This window comes from Salarias fasciatus, chromosome 23 (assembly GCF_902148845.1).
Source record: "Salarias fasciatus chromosome 23, fSalaFa1.1, whole genome shotgun sequence".
In the NCBI taxonomy this organism is placed as follows: domain Eukaryota; kingdom Metazoa; phylum Chordata; class Actinopteri; order Blenniiformes; family Blenniidae; genus Salarias; species Salarias fasciatus.
In genome coordinates this window covers 25,719,658-25,739,934 of record NC_043766.1, presented here as the reverse complement: position 1 = coordinate 25,739,934, position 20,277 = coordinate 25,719,658, and the positions used below count along the sequence as shown (strand labels likewise).

At 39.0% G+C, this 20,277-nt stretch overlaps 2 protein-coding genes across 3 annotated transcripts; both read left to right on the top strand.

Annotated features, from left to right (window-relative positions):
• On the top strand, positions 1-10,692 carry LOC115381750 (uncharacterized). Of its 2 annotated transcripts, XM_030083341.1 has the most exons (9): positions 1-178; positions 1,291-1,323; positions 1,435-1,488; positions 5,394-5,696; positions 5,839-5,933; positions 6,027-6,111; positions 6,199-6,240; positions 9,967-10,051; positions 10,247-10,692. In XM_030083341.1, exons 1-9 carry the CDS (start codon positions 148-150, stop codon positions 10,407-10,409), a joined length of 891 nt encoding a protein of 296 aa, XP_029939201.1. In that variant the 5' UTR covers positions 1-147; the 3' UTR covers positions 10,410-10,692. The 2 variants fall into 2 exon arrangements, with proteins under 2 accessions (XP_029939201.1, XP_029939200.1); XM_030083340.1 differs by having other exon boundaries at positions 3-178; positions 5,839-6,111.
• Positions 10,693-12,827: 2,135 nt separating this feature from the next.
• Positions 12,828-20,106, top strand: LOC115381749 (GTPase IMAP family member 8-like). The gene is made up of 6 exons (XM_030083339.1): positions 12,828-13,001; positions 15,568-16,260; positions 17,195-17,890; positions 18,157-18,936; positions 19,039-19,206; positions 19,296-20,106. Exons 1-6 carry the CDS (start codon positions 12,986-12,988, stop codon positions 19,478-19,480), a joined length of 2,538 nt encoding a protein of 845 aa, XP_029939199.1. The 5' UTR covers positions 12,828-12,985; the 3' UTR covers positions 19,481-20,106.
• The last annotated feature ends 171 nt before the right edge of the window (positions 20,107-20,277 follow it).

The following is a 20,277-nucleotide window of genomic DNA, read 5'->3' as shown; positions in this document are numbered from 1 at the left end:
TCTGGGATAGTCAGAAAAAACTCCTCTTAAGAGATGTGATTGCTTCATGTCGCATGGCCTTTTGAGTAAAACAGGCGATTGCAGACATCGCTGGATTTCTGAAAGCTAAAACCACGAACCTAATTCTGGGATTCATTCATCATCGGAATGATCACCATACTTATCTCCTCACTGATAGGTGAGTATTTTATATTACTTGGCTGACAGTCACACACACTGGTTTCATCTGGTCAGAACCTGTGGCATATTTTTGTGTTTTGTATGGAAATAAAAAGCTTTAAATTTTCACTGGAGGGAGAAAAAAAAATTTCGTCCAAGTACTTTCAGAAGCATCTGCTTTCTGATGCCAGGGCAGCGCTGACGTGGATTCAAAGCTGTACTCCCTCATTTGATGCAGATATCAGTAGCATGATTTGCAGGGTTATAAATTTCACTGGGCTGTTAGCCTGCAGCTCGGAGTCTCAGACAGTGCTGAGTTCAAATGATGAGCAGCAGCCACAGTCTGAACCTCACAGATGTAATATTGATTTAAAGGGAGCAGGACAACTGTTGTTTTTCACCTCCCGTTTTTTTAACCATTTTTGGCAAACCTAAATTTTGTCATTATCTGATTGTTGTAGTGATTGTGCTGTTTGTGTGTGTGTGTGTGTGTGTGTGTGTGTGTGTGTGTGTGTGTGTGTGTGTGTGTGTGTGTGTGTGTGAGTCTAACAGGGAAACACAGCAAATGTGTGTACATTCCTTCTGTTCCCATGGGGACGATAACCGTCTAAACCGTCTCATTAAGGAGTACGAAGCTCTGCTCTGTGTCACACTGTGTGGCAGCACTGTAGCTGTGCGTGCGTGCGTGTGTTCGCGCGTGCGTGCGTGCGTGCGTGCGTGCGTTCGTGCGTGTGTGTGTGTGTGTTTTACTAGAAAGAAAACGTGACTGGGATGGTCTTCAAAGCAGAGCGAGGGACTGCTGTGTCTTACAGGCACAAAGATGTGCTTCTGGGCGTCGTATTAAATTAAACTGTAAAGAAAACATTAAAGAAAAAAAGAAGGTTTGTTTATGTTGCCTTGATTCTATCATCTACGATTTAGCTGATGACCATGGTTGATAATCTGGCATGTGGGAGCAAACCATCTCAGCTTCCTGTTGTGCTCATGTTAACACATTCTAATGCTGATTGGCTGACAGAAGAGAAAACAGAGTGTACCCGAAGCATCATCAGTGTAGCAGGAATAAGCTGTGGTGGCAGACAACGATGTGTCTGTTTGTGTGAAGCTCTTTTCTTCTTTTTGGTATTTCAGGTGCATTTGCGCTGCAGGTTTCTACACTTGAAGGTATGGGTTGAAATAAAAACATTAAAAAAAAGCCTTCATCTGTTGCATAGAGCTGCACTGTATCAGATGTAAGCATGGCAAGGACTGTAATGAGGATTTGTTCCCCTGCAGATTCTTGGAAGGCCGTTGTGACCGTGTTACCTCCAGGGTCCACTATCTACCTCGGTGAGAGTGTGTTACTGCAGTGCACGGTGCAGTCAAACTCCACTTCTGCATGGAGTTACCTGTGGCACACCGCTCTGACCCCACACCCCAGACACCTGGTCTCCGGTGACAGCTACTCCATCACCGCAGTAACAAGGGAGGATGCCGGCATCTACTGGTGCAAGGCAGAGCAGAGCGGGGGAAACATCACCGCTGTGGTACTGAAGAGCCAGCCAGCCCCTCTCGTTGTGTCAGCTGAGAAGCAGCTGCAGCTACAACCACTGCAGTGTGGCATCAGGTTTCTCCAACACGCAAATAACAACAGCAAAGGGAGACAAGGGACAAGAGACTTGTAGGGAACACATGCACCCGGAATACAAAAGCATTTGACAATATCTTCAGTCTAAAATATCATTGTCACAGATGAGCTGTGAAAATTGATCTTAAAATTTACAGTTCAATTTACAAAATATGGGTTTCCCAATTTCCTTGTACAGATTGCAAAATATTGTAAGTCTTGGAATTTTTGATAAGTTGAAAACCTTTGGTTTTTTTTTTTGCAAAATAGACACAGTAAATTCAGATCTTTTCAAATTTGTGTAAAAAAATTCTCATTTCATTTTTCAAATAATGTCATTTGCAAGAAATAGAAATAAATCCCCAACATGTCTGTAGGTCTTCGTCCAGATGCTTTTCCATTTTCGTTGTGCAGTATTTTTTGTTTAATTTACTTCATATATATGTTTACCTCAGATTTATAATGCCATGAATTCTCAATTGCTTTGCAACTGTTGCACAAAATGTATGCAGCAGTTGCTACAGTCAAAGATTTGAAAAATATGCTGTGAAACTTCCCAGAAACTATTGTGTGAATGTTGGAAGATTGTTGTGTGACATGCATGCAGACTCAAATGTGACTCCAAACTTCACCAGAAATATGTGCAATAGAAATGTAAATTAATGCAAAATATCAATTTAGTCTACCTGACATTTGTCACTAATTTGCATATTTTTTGTGTCTTTGTATCCGGAAATAGCTGAAAGCTATTGCAGTCCTTTACATGAAACAGAAGTATACACTGAGCAGTGCAGTCTGCTTTTACACACTGGGCTGAAACCATAATGTGTTCAAGGGGAGCTCTTTAAATATCATCATGATACTGATGCGCCACAGTGCCGCATCATTTTTAGTGTGGAACATCCATTCATTGATAGAATACAGATAATTTAAATGTTGACTAATGGTGGAATGCTAACAAGTTAGACATTCTTACAAAGTTGAAGCATTTCAAAGCAGTTTTTATTTAAACTGTGGACATGTGGACTTGCATGGTACAGTCCCTGATCCTGAGATTTGTTCTGTAGTTTTTTTCAGTTTTTTAATTTATTTTTTATTTTTATTTTTTATTTTTTTGCTGCCCCAGGAACTACAGACTTCCAAACATTAACTTGAGATAATAGCAGCATAAAAATTTTGTGCTGGTACTATCGTGGTTTTGGTTTAATTTGTAAACCTGATATTGCTGAGCTTATATATGACTAGCATCAGAATGAAGGGTGGCAATATGAGGCCAATGTGGAACTCTGCAGCTTTTGAAAATGTTTTCTGCAAAAGCGACAGGTCTGAGAACTTAATCTATCTGTGTGATGACAAGTCGTTTGTAACATTTGTGGTGGGTGATTAGCTGTTGCTTTTCCTGGGAATGCCTTAATTCATGACAGAGAAATGTGAATCCTTTGGTTTACTGAGTACTTTTACAAATACAGGTTTCCAAACTGATGAGAGCAGTTTGAGGGAAATATCTTTGTTGTTGTTGTCTCAAGCATTGCTGTGTCCAAGGTCAGGAAATGAGCCTCTTAAAAGCCTGGCTGGATAAATTTGGTGTGGTAGGATTGAATAACCTGCGCAAAGCTCTGACTTAAACCCATTCTAAGACCTTTGGGATAAACTAGAGGAGACTGCAAGCCCTCTTGTTCACCATCACAGTGATCCCACATGTTTTTCTCCCTGGATGATTAAGTTAAAATTCCCACACAGTTCAACATCTTGAAGCCTTCACGGAAGAGTAGGAGCTGTTGGGGCCATAAAGGCGATACAGCACCACAATAATGTATGTGGATTTAGGATGGGGCTGTTGGCAAGGGACAGCTCTATATCTTTAGCTCAGTCTTTATTGCAGACCACCAAGCAGAAAAACATCTCGAAAACAAACAGTATTCCTTACACACAATACATAGTCAAGTACATAATCGCATGACGTCATCTGTCTATTTTTACCTCTGCCAGGAGGTTATGTTATCACGTCGGTTTGCTGGTTGGTTGGTCTGTTAGCAACATTATGGAAAAAGTAAAGGATGGATTGCGATGAAACTTTGTGGAAAGGTGGGCCTTGGGCTGACTTAGAATCCATTCAATTTTGGTGATGATCGGGATCACTGTCTGGATCCAGGAATTTTTTAAAGGATTCTTTATCATTGAGAGATAGGGCAGTCTTTGACATAGTTGGGCAGGCCCGCCGACAGGGGGCGTGCGGCATGCAGCACGGCTTGGTGACTGATTTGACCTGTGGCAGAGGTCTGCGCTCTCTGAGTGCCAAATTCTAGTTGTTGTTGTTGTTTTTATTATCATTTGTGTCCTAAAATATCTTTTGAGCATAAGTTTGTTTGCTTTTTTATTTATCTGAAAGACAGACAGACAAGAGCAAACGCAATTCAGAAATAGTCTGAACTGTGGTCAGTATCCGCCAAATAGATGTTCACTTATTTTATTTTTTATTGACCTTTATGTTTTTTCCTGAAAATATTTGACATTAAGAATCTGGTAACATCCTGAGTGATGGCAGACGGGATTGTTGGATTGGATGCTGATTGCAGGAAGTGGTTGCAGGCATGTTGGTTGCTGTACTGTAGGAAGCAGAACTATAAAGCAAAACTCTCTGTTTATCTGTCAGTCTTCATCTCCACCATCATCTTTGAGCATGGATTTTGAGTCATAATTGATAGAATATGGGCATCAGAACTAGCAGTTGGAATGAGTTTTGTCCACGGGGTGTCTTCACTCTTCATGAAAGCGTAAAGCGCTGAACTATCAAGGAGTCACAGTGGTTTAGACACTCAATTAATACGTCCTTTTGCTTCCTGTTTGAGATAGACGGGCTCCCCTCACTGGAAGGACGTGCCAGGGTGATGATAGTTTTCATCTGGTCGACATCAAAATACCCAAAATAATTATGTCATTCAAAAATATTTACCATGTCTCTAGTGTATTTGTTTAAATGACTTTAAAAATGCATCCAGCTTCACATCTTTCTGCAGTAGTACGCAGTACTCAGTTAAAGAGTCAACAAGTCTGCTTGTGAATAAGGAAGTCTATCTAACAGGCATAGAAAACACAAGGGTGTGCAAGAGCTTGAAGTTTAATTATAAAATGTAAATCTACCAGGCAGAAAGAGTCCATCAAATGCGAACCCTGGAAAGGTGTATACAAAATCAGGGATTTATGAGAATGCTGCTGCTGGAATTTTCTGGCTGCAAAATAAAATAAACGATATGATTCAATGATGAAATGATAAATTCAAATTTAGCTTAAATGCTTTCACCTTTTCTTGCAAATGGGGAGTAAATGACAATATACAATCCATGCAAAACATTATGTTTTGTTTGCTAACATATCACTGAAAAATAGAGTCAGATATTCAGGCAGACCTTTATCTGACCACTACCTATGTTGAAAAGTAATGTCTGTTGGGGAAATCTGATTGATGTTCACTGCTGGAAAATATTTTTATATATTGAGATTCAACACAAGTTTTAAATCACACTATGGTTTGCGCCACAAACAGAGCACCTTAAAATATTTTCTATAAAATTCAACTTCAACTTGGAATAATTAGCCAACTTTCTAACTCTCTTACTCTCTCCTCCAGAGTTTCCTCTGTTCTCTCTGCGTCTGACTCCCAGCACCAGGATGTTTTTCAGAGGGGAGCGCTTCACTGTGCAGTGCCCCCCTCCTCAGATCAACTCCACAGGCTGGAGGCTGAAGCACTTCTCTCCGAGCCAAACAGAGGGAGCCACAGTCGCTGAACCTGTGCAGTGTCCACCACATGATGGTGCTGCTAGCGCAGGAAAATCTGACATGTGTTCCTTTGTAGCTGCCAGAGGGAACAGTGGACTGTACTGGTGTGAGAGCTCAGAGGGCCGCAGCAGTGCAGTCAACATCGCAGTAAGCTGTGAGTTTTGTCAAAAGGGATTTTTAGGACACTGCACAGGAAAGCTCTTCAGAAAAGCAAATACATTTCTACAAAAAATCATCTTGTCAAAGTGAATATTGATAAGATTGCATTATTTATATCTTCTGTCCTTGTTCTGCAGATGACGACATGATCTTAAAGACTCCAGCCTTCCCTGTATTTGAGGGTGATGAAGTAGTCTTGTGCTGTCAGTCCTTGAGAGCAAACAATAATAAGGTGATATTCTTTAAAAATGGAACAGAAATCACCACCTCCACCTCCTCCAGTTCAGCTGGAGTCACTGAGATGACTATTATGAATGTGACACAGCAAGATGAAGGCTATTACAAGTGTGCTTCCCTGGATCGAAAGATGCAGAGTGCAGAGAGCTGGTTGGCAGTGAGACCTAACCGAGGTCAGCCACACGTCTTCCTGACAATCAGTTCATAGTAACAATAAAATAATGTACTCTTTTGTGTGATATCAGTTGTTTATCTTTCAGGTAACTTCACATCAACACATGGGACAGAAGCCTCCACTAGCGGTAATATTTATCCTTATTTTTAGTGATTTTACTATTGATATTTTTGTGGACTGTATGAGATGCCAATAATTGATTATTGCAAGACGAGGGGCGAGCTTTCCATAGTTTGCATATTTTTCATGTTCAGGCTTGGCATGAATTTGATTTAGTATTTTTCAGTGTTTCGGTGTGAATTTACAAGTTGTTAGTCAGAGATCATATGTTGTTTTTTGCCCAATATTTTAATGGAAATAGCATCACAAAAAAATACTGCAAAAAAAAAAAAAAAAAAAAATGGTGACCATGCAATTATTTTACTGCTTTTTCTTGAACATCTAAACTACAATACTAAAATACTGTAGAAGTACAGAGTGAAAGTTTGCACTAAAATGTGAATAAGGCCCCCTCTGGTGGTGATGAAATTGCTTCACATTCAGTCAGACAGTGCTTTTTTTCTTACCGGAACGCGTGTTTTTGATTCTTCACTTCACCATCACTACTGTGAGAAAATAAACTTTCTTCCTCATAAAGCCGTCCTTGTAGTAGACTTGTAGTCAAGACCGCCTCAACTGAGACCAAGACACTAACCAAGACCAGAGAGTCTCAAGACCAAGACCAAGACCAACACCAAGACCAAGACCAAGACCAAGACCAGTTCAGCTCGAGACCAACCGAGACCGAGACAAATAAATAAATAAATAAATAAATAAATAGATAAATAAATAAATAAATGTTTTTTTTTGCCATCTTGCATGAGTTGTAGAACATCAGCACCATCTTGGGTTCAGCTGCGTAAATATGAGATTTTATTTAACTACGGGCACAGAGACAGAGCAGGTCTCTGAGTAAACTCACTGTAAATGTTGACGTCAAGTATGCGTGGTAGCTGCGTGACGCTTTTTCTACACTATTTGAGGGATTGAATCTTGAGTGCTGTTCAGGACTGACATGACTATTAAGCCCCCCACCCCCAGATACCATTACATATATGAGCAACTATCTATGTCAATAGATGTAGAAACTATAGCTACAGTTAGAAATTAAATTATACTGGTGTATTGTCTCATTATCACACAGCAACGTTTGAATAATTTAGATTAATGTAGCGTTTCCTGTTTATAATTTATTCTGTCATGTTCATTTATTTCATTAATCATATATTTAGTTTTATTATTAATAATTGAACATGTTAGTAAAGTTTCATTAAGGTATTATGGTATTCAAATTCTGCCATATTTAAACACTTTTTCTAAAGTAATGCAACAGCTATTTTGCCCAGTAATTTGTTACTTTTAAAATATCGTAACTCAGTTACTAAGCTACTTTTTTGAAATAACTAATAACTATAACTGATTACTTTTTAAGAGTAATTTGCCCAAGCCTGGAGATTAATACACATGATTTAAGTGTGATAAAGTTATTTAAGTGTAAGACTTATGGACATTATTTAAGTGTGAGAGATGTGGATAATTATATACATTTAAAGTGTTTTTTTTTGCCAATTAAAAAAAGAGAACATGATTCAGATATGTTTTATATTGCATAAGGTTCAGATACTCCACATTTGTTTTTGTTTTGTTTCTTTATTTTTTGTCTTTCATTTCTCCATTTCTGTAAACATTGTAAATTTCCAATTGTTTTGAACAATGTGATAGCAGGATTACTATTGCAACAACACATCATCAGTAGGGTAAAACTAACCTGTCTTACGACGGTCTGGTCTGTGGCTTGGCCGCCACAAGCCAGTTATCACTGAGGTCCAAGCCGCCGTAGACGTTACTGGAGCAGCAGAGACTCGGTTGATGAGAGGAGCGGGCGCTGAGCGCTGAAACTGAAGAATGATGAAGTTCCACCTCAGAAATTTACCACCAGCCGCAACTTACAAATCCCCCCTGAGACCGAACAGACAGTCCGAGACATTCCGAGACCGAGAGACCCGAGACCGAGACCAAGACCGAGACTACAGACTGTTGAGACCGAGACGAGGCCAAGACCACAAACCTGTCTCGAGAACTACAAGTCTGTGTATCACATTCTCAGTTTGTCAGAAGGGTCACAGAAGACCATTGTGATCTACGGCATCAAATACAATGTCTGGTTTACCATCAATGTCCCGACTTCCTCAGATGACGAGTATCACATTACAGTGTCAATAAAAATACCATGTTGAATGTCACTTCAGTCCAGAATAACATATCAAACACCAAAACTATCAATTATCAGAAATTCTACACATTACTGTAAAAATTGGGGGAGGAATAAACCCATCACAACATTATCACAACAAATATAGGTTTGACCTAGTAGTCAGAAAGAGACATGCTGCGGATCCACACAAATATAATCATAGATTTTATTTGTTCGTAATGCCTGTTATGTACAATAGCCTGTCAAAGAATGACACTGAGCATTTCAAGTTTAAGACATTGCTGTTTGAAATGAAACTAGATGATGCTGTGTTCATTGGAGCACCACACCTACATCCTATTACATCTTTAGAGCCACATCCCCAAAACCAAACAGCAATAAGGTGAATACAACAACAGCTGGCTCTTCAGTAAATCATCAAACTTAACAACAACAACAATACTATTATTGTTATTATTATTATTATTATTATTATTATTATTATTATTATTATTATTATTATTATTATTATTATTATTACTATCATTATTGTTGTTGTTAGTAGTAGTAGTTGTAGTTGTAGCAGTAGTATAAATATCCAGCATGATGTAAGTGAGAGGTCAGATCTTGAGCCTGTTAATCAATGTGAGAAATCAGAGCGAAATATGTCATCTTGGTTGATTATCCAGAGCACACTCTTTCTCCTTTCAGCAACTAGGGTGAAAATGTAAAATTGAGGATTTAAACCAGCAAACAATGAACTGTCTGTAATGTTTTTAGTCATAGCCCACTTTAAGTCCAATATTCTATCTTCTATGAGCTATAGTTTGACAAATTACTCCATAGGTTGGAAAAGGAGTTGCCCTTCGTTCCTCCTCTTACTCCTGTGATAACACAACCAGCTTCTGTGATAACACGACCAGCTTGACTGGAATGTACTCCAAGAGCTGAAGTTACTCTGTATTCTGCATATTCAATTACCATTGCACTCACAAACAGCCCTTTGAGTGCCTGGAATATACTCATCCCCCAAGTAGTCACTGCTGGCACAATTCCCCAGGATTTTCCGCATGCTCTTAAAAAACTGCTTCAGCACTTATCTTGGAGAGATCAGTGGCAAAGCTTTGCCGGCAGAAGAACCACTCCATCAGCCTGGTGCTAATGGTGCTACAAATGCTAAAAGACATTCAGCTGAAGTCAAAGGGTCCAAAGAGTGTGCCTAAATTAGCCGATTCTTCATCTTCCTCTGCACCTGGTTGTACTGACTTGCAAAATTCAAGGTAAAAATAAATAAATAAAAATTATGTATCCATTAAAAGATGCTTCTTTTCATGTCATATCAGTGAAATATCAGGCCAGTGTGTGCACATGGGATCTGCAAATTATTCGTGTAGATCAGTAAGAGTGTAAACAGCAGATCTGCACGTGATTCAAACCTTGCATTTATAGATGATCTACAAACCTTGCTGTACATTTTTCTCTCACAGTTCATTGGTTATATTGTGGTGTGCCTGCTGCTAATGAGAAGCCTGACCAGGATATGGTGTGGTAAAATGTAGTTTGCTAATCTGAATGGTAATGCCAGATCCTTTTGAAACTGATCTCTTTTCTTCTCAACAGGTTCCTGGAAATGGATCCTTCTATCATGTGGGGTTATCCTTCTGTGTATTACACCTTTAACCATTTGGCTAATTTATCACCACAGGTCAGTTTTGTCGTGACTACAAGATAAAACATCATCTTGTTATAACATTCGAAGGCACACACAGAAATAAAATGTTTTCATATAAACAACTGAAACGGTATGAAATACGCAGTTGAAGTATTTTTTTCTCTCCAAAACTGAATCACAACTCAAGCAAGCTTTCAAATGCTTTAAAGATTCTTGTGTTCTTTTAAGGAACCACATGTTTTGTACCAAGAGCTGCTGGCCTCTCTCCAAAGAGGATGTACCAGCGGTAGCACTTCCTGCAACGAAGCAGGATGTAACGGAGGTGCAGTGGGACCTGTCCTGGATGGAGATGTCCAATCTGCTGGATAAACACTTATACCCTGGCACTTAGAAGACTATAAATAACAGAGTGCATCATTATGGGCACTGTGCTTCTAACAGAATGCAAGACCATATTTGTGCTCATGAAATGTTAAATAAACACCCTGGACAAAATAAGTCTGTGTAGTGTGAATTACATCCCAGTGTTTGAAATTGAAACTTGTTGCTGTGAGGCAAAAGTGCTACCCTTCTTCATTTTCTTCCTTCTCTTCATTTAGCTCTTCACTCTCTTCAGTAGACTTATTATTACCCACTGGTTCTTCTTCAAATTGAAAATAAAGACTCAAAACTTTTGAATGCATCATATGATTCTTTATATGCATTAATCATACATTCAACTGCTTTTTCATACAAAAATATGAACATACAGGCACACACATGTATTTGTTAGAAATATCATTCTGACCTCTGACTATCACCTGACCTTCTAACTGAATCTCTAATCAGATTCTGGGATCCACTCTTCCCCACTCCAGCGGCTGGGAAATATACTTGTGTTCATTTTTTATAATTGATAGTAGATGCTACATCAAAACATCAAGCATTGTCCAGTCTAGCATATCTCCAAATATTTGCTTTGTTGCTTTAGGGCAACACCTGCATAATATTGCCCTGAGACACAATTTTGCACAACACAACACTATGCACATTGGATTGAACTTTGTTGAAACCTTTGTGTATTCAGGGCAGTTTTAAAATAGCTAATTTTGAAAGGATGTTAAATTGAAAACATCAACAAATCTGTTTCAAATTTTACTTTGTATTAACATTTACAATACAGTTTTTAATTTGTCCTCACCGCAATTATCATATTGTGCTTAGCTTAAATCACTCTGCTCCGCTCTGAAACAGCATGTGCCATTAAAAAAAAATTAAAGTTCAGTAGTTTCCTAATCACTTGTCTTTCTTGGAATTAATGACATACTTTATTATGTGAGTGAGGAGTGGGCCACTTAGACACTACCCCACCTTCTCAGGTCCCATCTGAATATTTCACTCTGCCAAAGTGAGTCCAAGGAAAGACACCTTGGGAATCTGGAAGTCACATTTCTGTGTTTTCACAAAAAGGAAAAATATGGTGCAGACTTGAAGAAAATCAAGGGGTAGAGAAAGGGGTCCATGTGGGGCCCTGTACTGCATGTTTGAGGTCTTTATCTGCTGTGGCACACCTGATTACAGTAAGGCTCATTACTGAACTTTGTTAGGTGCTTGATGATGATAGGTGTATTGAAGGACTCTCCAAGATCAATGTTAGGGATCCCTGATAAAGTAAAAGAAAAGTGATTGATGTCTGAGTACATCACGAGGGCTTGAAACATGAGATATCAATATTGCAGTCAATGGGCTGATGGGACGGTAAAGAAATGGCCATACTTGCACATATGAAATGGCCATAGAAAATGCCATACTTGATCTTAACAACACATTCTTAAGATCCAGGTATGCTGACAGGGTTCCAAAAAAAGATCTGGGAACTTAGGCGGCTGGACAGTGTGCTCAGGAGAGGCATGAAGGGAGATGAAAGTGAAACATGAAAAGTGAGTTTTTTGTGTAGGTGCCTGACAGCTGAAGACTAATAGTACAGATGCAGTAAGGCACTTGCCAGAGTAACCAGTAATCAAATGCAGTGGCTGCAAGGGAAGCGAAGAGATGACCAATTCCCAACTGTAGTTGGGTAGCCATTGACCTGGCCCATGAAATTCAAGTCAGCACCAGAGCCCATCACAATCAAGTTAGATGTGACGAGCACAGTGTAGGTCAGAGGTCAAGAGGTTTGCTTATCCGTAACTTTGGACAAGATCATCAGCAGTCTCCTGTCTACTGGTGAGCCTGACCATTTAATGGACAATGATCCTGTTCCCCCTGGGTACTGGGACCATATAAACAGTGCAGTGGGCCATAATGTTTCAGGGTTGCTGAATCAATGGAAGTGATGATTGGATTGAGAGGTTGACCCAAACTGCTGATTTTACAGTCTGGAAGCTGTGATGCTGAAATGTCAACAGTTAATTTAAATTCAACCAGCTGGCTGAACTGATTTTTTGGACTGAGGAATGCTTTACGTTATGAGCTGAAAGTCGCCTCGATGCAAATCAACTGAATTCTAAACATGCAATTTGAAGCACAATTAATTATGTTTAACAATGAAAATCCTGCAATTATCACAATTTAAAAAAATAATCTTTTGATAGTCTTAGTTGTGTGACTTTTACTTCCTTACGTTAGCTTATGTTTACTTCAAACATTCAAAAAAAGAAATAAGCAATAACACCTTTAGGGGGGAAAAAATGCAGCCTTTATTGGCCTGTGTCGGCTTGAAATATATAATAAATTCAAGGAAAAATAGATAAAAGGTCACTTGTGCTCCTGCCTGTACATGTGACTAAATGCCTAGAGGGAAGATCAGTCAAACTGGTTTGACTGAAAAACCACACAAACATTGCAGGCAATTCTCACTGCATGTCGGAGATGGTAGACACGTAGCAAGATCCGCTCGAGTACTTGATTCACAATTTTTTATTTCTTTTTGTTTTTCCTCCACTCAAGTTTGCTCAAGAGTGTTCTTCTGAGGTAGCCGAGTCAGACATGGAGAGCAGCAGTGGTGAGTCGAAAAAGAATGGAACAATGGAAAATAAATGGCTAACTGTTGTAGTTAGATTTGATCCAGACACCAGTTTATACATCTTTGACACTCTATTCACTGTATTGACCTCATACAAATGTTTTTTGTTCGTGTTGAAGCAGTTATGGTTTGTACTATTTAGCACAGCATAGGTACCGTTTCTGTCTCTCACAGTGAAATATGATCATCAAAACAACAAATGGCAGCCTTGTCACGCAATCTCACTGGAACATAACCAGTTTGGCCAGATTTGTCTCTGCGGGTAAATCCCATCATACTTTAAACTTACTTCTGGGAAAACACCTCCCACATCAACACACCTTTTGATATGTAAATAATGTGCAGCCACAGTATATCAGCTTTATTACATTTTGAAATGAGAAGTGTCTTGTGTGCTAACCTTTAGTGTTATTGTCAGTTTATTTTCTAGTCTACCTATATATGTTTTATTTGCTTGTTTGTTGTTGACTGTGGGCTGCTGAAAAGTTGACTTTGCCTATGGAGTTTTGATCCATCTATCTGTCTAAACAATGCTTATTTTGGTAGATTTTTGTTATGTTAATGTTCATAGACATGTCTATGACAATTATAATTAGCTAAATAGCTTTTAATTGTTATCATGTTCATAGTCCACTACAAATTAAAATTAAAATTAGATGAGTGTTAAATGAGTAAAACATTATAGCATTTTACACCAAGGACACATTGCAGAAGACAGCATTGAAATATCACAACAAGCGAATCACTGAAAATCAAAGACTCAACAAAGAATATTAAAGTGTTTAAAAACTGAAAAAGAAAATGCTTTTCAGATTCGAGCAGGAAGTTTGTCTCAAGCATGAGGAGCATAATTAAATGCTGCTTCACCACTCCTACATTTTCCACCACCTCATTTACATGACATTTCCGAATACGCAAACAGGAACCTGTTGGAATCCTAAAGATAGTTTCACCAGAGATAGATGATAAAGAGTTAACCATACACTACAACATGGTATTGTATGTTATTTAAAAGATCTCCAGTTTGCCGCAGACCTGCGCTTTTTATCTGCAACAAGTGTTGACAACTTTAAAATGGTATAATTTCTGTTTGACCCCTTGAAGTTGACATATATAATACACGATACCCAAAGACCATTAATGAAAAAAACTGAAGAAATTCAATTGAAGCAAGAAAAGAAAATTTTTACTTCAATTCTCTCCATTCAAATTTGTTGCAAGCCATATAAAGTGTAGAAAAACTTAGATTCTGAAAACAAACTTAAAAATCTAAAACGTTAGGAAACAAACATTACTAAAATAGACATTCAATAAAATACTACAGAGAGTTAAATTGTACTTTAAACACAAAAGAAAATAAAAATAAGAATATTTCTGTTAAAATTGATGTAAATTTTGAAATCCCAACAAAATGAACAAGGAGAGTATTTATTTAGTGGAAAAATATGAAAAAAATGCTTAAAAATGTTTCTACTTAGTTTTAAAGTTATGAAAAGAATCTTTAAGTCACCATTTCCTGTTTTTCAAGACATAGTAAAGGCATCATTCTACTGTTTTTGTTGCTGTTGCACATATGCACAAAGCCATGCAACTGGCAACTGGCAATAGCACCACAAGCACACCACTGCCAGCATCATTTTAAGCCAATTTAATTGAAGTGTTGCGTTTTTGAAACAGATAATTTACCACAAGCTTGCTTGTTTGCCACTTCTACCTTAAAGTCTTTCTCTTTCCCACACATGAGGAACACTTCTGGCTCGAAACACTTCTCCACAGGTTTTATTGAATGAACACCACCTGTCCCTGGCCTGTAAGGCCCATGACTATTGTTGCTGAGTCAATGTTGCTATAAAACTATGTTTCTAGAATTTCGCTACTATCCTTCTGGTGGCCCGCCTCGTGGCTGTGAGCAACTGCCCACTCTTCAAATGTCAGTATTGGAAAAAATTTATAAACATGTAGTTTCCAAAAATAGCAAAGTGAACATTTTAAAGTGATCAGGTATTTTGCTGTTGAAATGAAAAACATTTCACAAACTTTTTGACAGTGTCTGTCAGTTGTTTTTTTCACCAAGTGTCAATCAGAGTTGATGAGTCACTGTTATAATTTTGTTCCTCCTTTTGTCATTGTAGCTTCGTTTTCAAAAGGGTTTTTTTTTTCCTGTTTCGGTTCAGGGTCATTCTAAAAATGTTTTACTGTTTTGGTTTTTGTCTCACCTCATGGCATTAATCATACCCAGTCTGTCACATGAAAAGGAGTCAAAAATAACTCTGCCCAAGACTAGCTTTACAAGGCATCACTCATCAGAAACAACACTGACATCAAATGAACATCTTGTCTTTTCTATTTTGAAATGACAACTTATATTCAGTTCAAGGAAATGAGCATAGCGTCTTTGATAGAAGTTTCTGCATTGATTCTACATGACTGAAAAACATTATCGTCAAGACCTTAAAGCTGTTCCACAATTAGAGGAGATTGTTGTCGTGACGTTTCTCCTCTATTTGTCTCAAAATAATCAGTTTTTTTCTTATTTTTTTTCCAGAGGTCAGAATTGTACTCATTGGCGGGAGATGGTCTGGGAAGAGCACGTCTGCCAATACTATTCTGGGAAGAGAAACATTTGCATCTGGCCGAACCAGAACAACTCAGTCGGAAGTGCGGCATGAAGTGGTGGAGGGCAGAAAGCTGGTTGTGGTCGATGCTCCTGGTTGGAGCAGCTCTTTCCCCATCACTGAGAAGCCAGAAGGAGACAAGTTAAGGTTCAGGCTCAATGCATCCAAGTGCCCACCTGGACCAAATGTTTTCCTGCTCGTCATTCCAGTGGACGAAGCTTTCACCGCAGAGCAGAGGAGGGCCATAGAGGAGCACATGAAGCTCCTCTCTGACCGGGCATGGAAATACACCATGGTGCTGTTCACCTATGGGGACTTCCTTGGAGGGAAGACAGTAGAGGAATATATTGAGAGTGAGGGGGAGGCCATTCAGTGGTTGATAGAAAAGTGCAAGAACAGGTACCATGTGTTCAATAACAAAGACAAAAGTAATGCAACTCAGGTCCCAATGCTGCTGGATAAGATAGATGAGATGGTGCAGGAAAACAAGGGTGGGCACTATGAGGTGGATGAACACACTCTGAAGATCGCCGAAAAGAGGCAAGAAGAAGTTGCAAAAAGGGCAGAAGAAAGACAGAAAATGGTCGAAGAAGACAAACAGCTCATGATGAAAGAAATATCAGGTAAATGATACAATATCTGAAGAAAATAGTTCACCACAAAAACAAGACAAATGATGAAGCAACAATATGGAAACAGGGCAAAGCAGCAAAAACAGATTTTCATTCAGAGTCAGGAAAGTTGAAGCATTTCAGTGCAAATCCAAAGACTTCTAGGTTTTAAAATGCCACTGTTCAGTGTACTTGTTCAGGTTGGTCTAATCAGTGAATGGTTTCTAGATGACAGCATTTGCACCTACTTGAATTTACTGTATATGGAAACCCTAATATTTCTGTTTATCTGAGAGTAATCTTTTTAGGTATGTCATTTATCATCTCAGTGCCACTAGAAAAGATTAAACCAAAAATATACATCCATTTTTTTTGACTATTCAGCCTTGAGTAGGAGGGGGCTGAAGCTGGTCTATCTGGACAGGTCACCTGGCCGTCACAGGGCGAACACAGAGGAAGAGTTTCACTTTATTTCTGCTTGTAGTGTTTTCCAATGACTGAGACTCATTTAAGTCTACAGTTGACAGTCAGTCTCAATACTAAAAATTGTCTGAAAAGGGAGAAAAGAAAAAATATGACAAGAAAAAAAAGAAAAAAATATGCCAAATTAGGATTTTTTTTTCACAGTATCATTAGATGTACACTATGTGACGTTTCTTCTGACATAAAGTCACTCAGACTTATGATTTTTTTCCCCATTTTTTTCCAAGGAAAGCGCAAAAAAAAAAAAAAATCCAAGTTCTCTGATGCCCTCCCAGGAGAAAACATTAAATACCACTGTTATACAGAGCGCAATGTTTTTCAACCCCATACCTGCATTTTCATTTACCTACTTGAACATGCTATTTTTGTAATTATTTCTTATTGTTTGATAGAGAACAGAGAATTTTTTGAATCATTGCTAATCAAATTTTTCTTTAATTTGTCTTTGTTGTGTGTAAAACAGAAAACACCCCCTTAGAAAGTCTCCAGATGGTTCTCTTGGGAAGCCGAAGCGTTGGAAAAACTTCAGTTGTGAACACCATCTTGGGATTCAAAGAGGGAGAAGAAGGGAAAAGAACGGGGCACTCAATGAAACACCAGGGAGTTGTGGGTACAACAAAAATAAGTGTTGTTGACACGCCAGGTTGGTGGAAAGAATTCTCTGCGTATGACACCCCAGAAGCCATCAAAGATGAAGTGAAGCGCAGTGTGTTTCTGTGCCCCCCTGGGCCCCACGTCTTCCTGCTGGTGATCGATGCAGACACAGCCTTTAATGGCAGGCACCTCAAAGCGGTGACAACACATTTGGAGCTTCTTGGAGATGCAGTATGGAAGCACACGATTGTTGTTTTCACCAGAGGAGACTGGCTGGAGAGCCACACCATTGAGCAGCACATTGAAGGCGAGGGGGAGGCCTTACAGTCGTTAGTGGAACGGTGTGGAAACAGATATCATGTCCTCAATAACAAAGATCGAAGTGATGCTGTACAAGTCAAAGAGCTGCTGGACAAAATCACCGGGACTGCCATCAGGAACAGCGGTCAGCATTATGATTTGGATGAGAAGATATTCGACTTCATTGAAGACAGAAGAAGAAGAGTAGAAGAAGGTGCTTCACTCAGGCTGAGTAAAGTCAGGGCCAGGAAAGACTCCTTCAAAGGTATGCTATAGAGTCATTCAGTTAAAGTGTGATGAGTGAATCTGCATCCACAGACTTTGTTTTTGTTTGTCATCTTGATTATCTATGTAGCTTCTTTTGAACTACTGGATTATGAGTTTTAGTCTAAATCACAGCTTGCCATGATGCCATGAAAGAGTTGGCCTTACCCATAACATTTGCTAAAGAGTATTTTACATGCTACGTGAGGTTTTTCTTTCTTTTCTTCTTTAAATGACCCTGCAATGACAACAGTTTTCTCTTCTCAGATCGCTGCAAGAAGCAGCGGGAGCTGAGGTTGGTGATGCTTGGTCAGAAGACATTTGGAAAGACGACCTCGGGGAACAACATTCTGTGTAAAGACGTGTTTGCTGCCCGTCGTAATGACCAATGTCAGGTAGAGGTGGCAGAAGTTGCTGGCCGACTAGTCACAGTGATTGACACCCCAGGCTGGCGGGAGGACTCGTTCCACAATTCTGAAGAGACAGACAAAGAAATTGTGAGGGGTCTGTCACTCAGTCCTTCAGGGGTTCATGCTGTCCTGCTGGTCATTCCCTTGGACCTGAAGTTCAGAAAAGCTCACAAAGTTGACCTTGAGGAGTACATGGACCTCTTTGAGGCCAATGTCTGGAAGCATGCCATGGTTCTGTTCACGCATGGAGACAAACTGGTAGATAAATCAGTGGAGGAGTACATTGAGAGTGAACATCGGCCTCTGCTTGAGTTGGTGGAAAAGTGTAACAATAGATACCATGTCATCAACAACTTGAAGAAACACGACACTACCCAGGTCACAGAACTGTTGGAGAAGATTGAGGAAATGGTGGCAGAAAACAGAAAAGCGCTCCTCTGCCCTAACACAAGAGATGTCCAGCTCAGGATTGAAGACAAGTCCAGAAGGAGGCAGATAAAAAATCAGATGAGGCAACAAATGGAGCAGGAAATCAGCAGAAGAAAGCATGAGTGGTTGATCCACTCCAGGGACGTTTTTCTTGATCTGCAGGCTGATCTCAGGGGAAGTGCACCAAGAGCCAAACCCAAGTTACAGAGTGAGTATTTCACTGTGTTGAGGAGAATGAACAAATTTTCATCTTGAAAATATATTGCAAACATATTCTTCTTTAACATCTTGATTCAATTAACTTCTTTAGTTGGAGACATTCCCAAAATCAAAACTAAGGGAATCGTTCAGAAGAAAAAGGATGAAAAAGAGGATAGAATCCTCATGAAAATCAGCCAGGAAATAGAGAAGCTGGATCAAGAAATCCTGGTGTGTTCCCACAGCCTCCGAAGCAGCAAAGAGTTCAATCCTCCTGACAGTGAGTGCAAATGTTAGAATCGTTTTTATCAACTGATCACTTTGCCAAAAAGTGGAAACAATCAAAATATGCATGTGTTTAATTTTCAGTGAGAGCAGACAGTCCCGCATGGTCCCCGTTGGAGTATATGTTCGACAGGAGACAATCCACTGACGACTCATATGGACCCTATGACTGGTCTGGGAGCGAAACAACCCTCAACTTTTCCCAGTCCTCGGGATACAGATCTGAGATGCTTGGCACGCATAGCTATGAGTGTTTTCCTGATGATTAGGTCTAATAGGCCTGCATTGATATGATGTTGGACTAAAGGCTTTAGGGATTTGTGATTGTGATTTGAAGATGTTACAGAAAAAAAGCTTTAAATACTACTGTGGAATCAAATTCAGTCCAACAACATACTTTCAGGGTAATGCTAAGTTGCTGATGTTTTAAGCTGCTATAAGCACAAATTTAAAGTTGCATCAATAAAGTCTGCTAAGATTAAACCTTATTACATGTTCCTGACTAGCCTGCCTTGTATTATGACAACCAGAGTGTATATGTGTGTGTTCTGGAACTGTACAGGATTTCTGCTTTTGTTTGGTAAAACATCTCTTAATGAAATGTATTCTTAAATTGAACTTTAAGAAAACATAATTAATATTGCGTGTTGGAATATGGCAATTTTGTAATTGAACAAATATTTTGATGGAATTGTGTATTGCAAGGAAGTTTCCTGTATTTTTAATTGTGTCTAATTTTGTTGGAGAACATAAAGGTTTTACATTTTTACATTTGCATTTCTACATTAAGTACATATTCCAAGTGCTGTACTTAGCCTGTTCTATTTTTGATGAAACAATCGATAAGGATATTTTGTGCAATGGGTTAAAAAGAATGACTTCAATGAAAACACAACTTCATGCTTGCTTAGTTTTTTTTTCTGGCTGAGTCACTGACAAGACATAATAAAATCAACATGCAGAAAAGAATCTTATAAGTGTAAGGATTGAAATCACTTTACACGTGAAAAGCATAAAGTTTAAGTCTCCACACATGCAGTGCATTTAGTGGATTTGTGACGATACA

Bases quoted from the DNA above. Each gene is read 5' to 3' on its own strand.
- LOC115381749 (XM_030083339.1), top strand. The intron at 16,261-17,194 runs GTAAATGATACA...TGTGTAAAACAG, and splicing joins CATGATGAAAGAAATATCAG to AAAACACCCCCTTAGAAAGT. The intron at 19,207-19,295 runs GTGAGTGCAAAT...TTTAATTTTCAG, and splicing joins AGAGTTCAATCCTCCTGACA to TGAGAGCAGACAGTCCCGCA.
- LOC115381750 (XM_030083340.1), top strand. From the start codon at position 148: ATGATCACCATACTTATCTCCTCACTGATAG. The intron at 5,697-5,838 runs GTGAGTTTTGTC...CTTGTTCTGCAG, and splicing joins AGTCAACATCGCAGTAAGCT to ATGACGACATGATCTTAAAG. The intron at 6,241-9,966 runs GTAATATTTATC...TCTTCTCAACAG, and splicing joins GACAGAAGCCTCCACTAGCG to GTTCCTGGAAATGGATCCTT.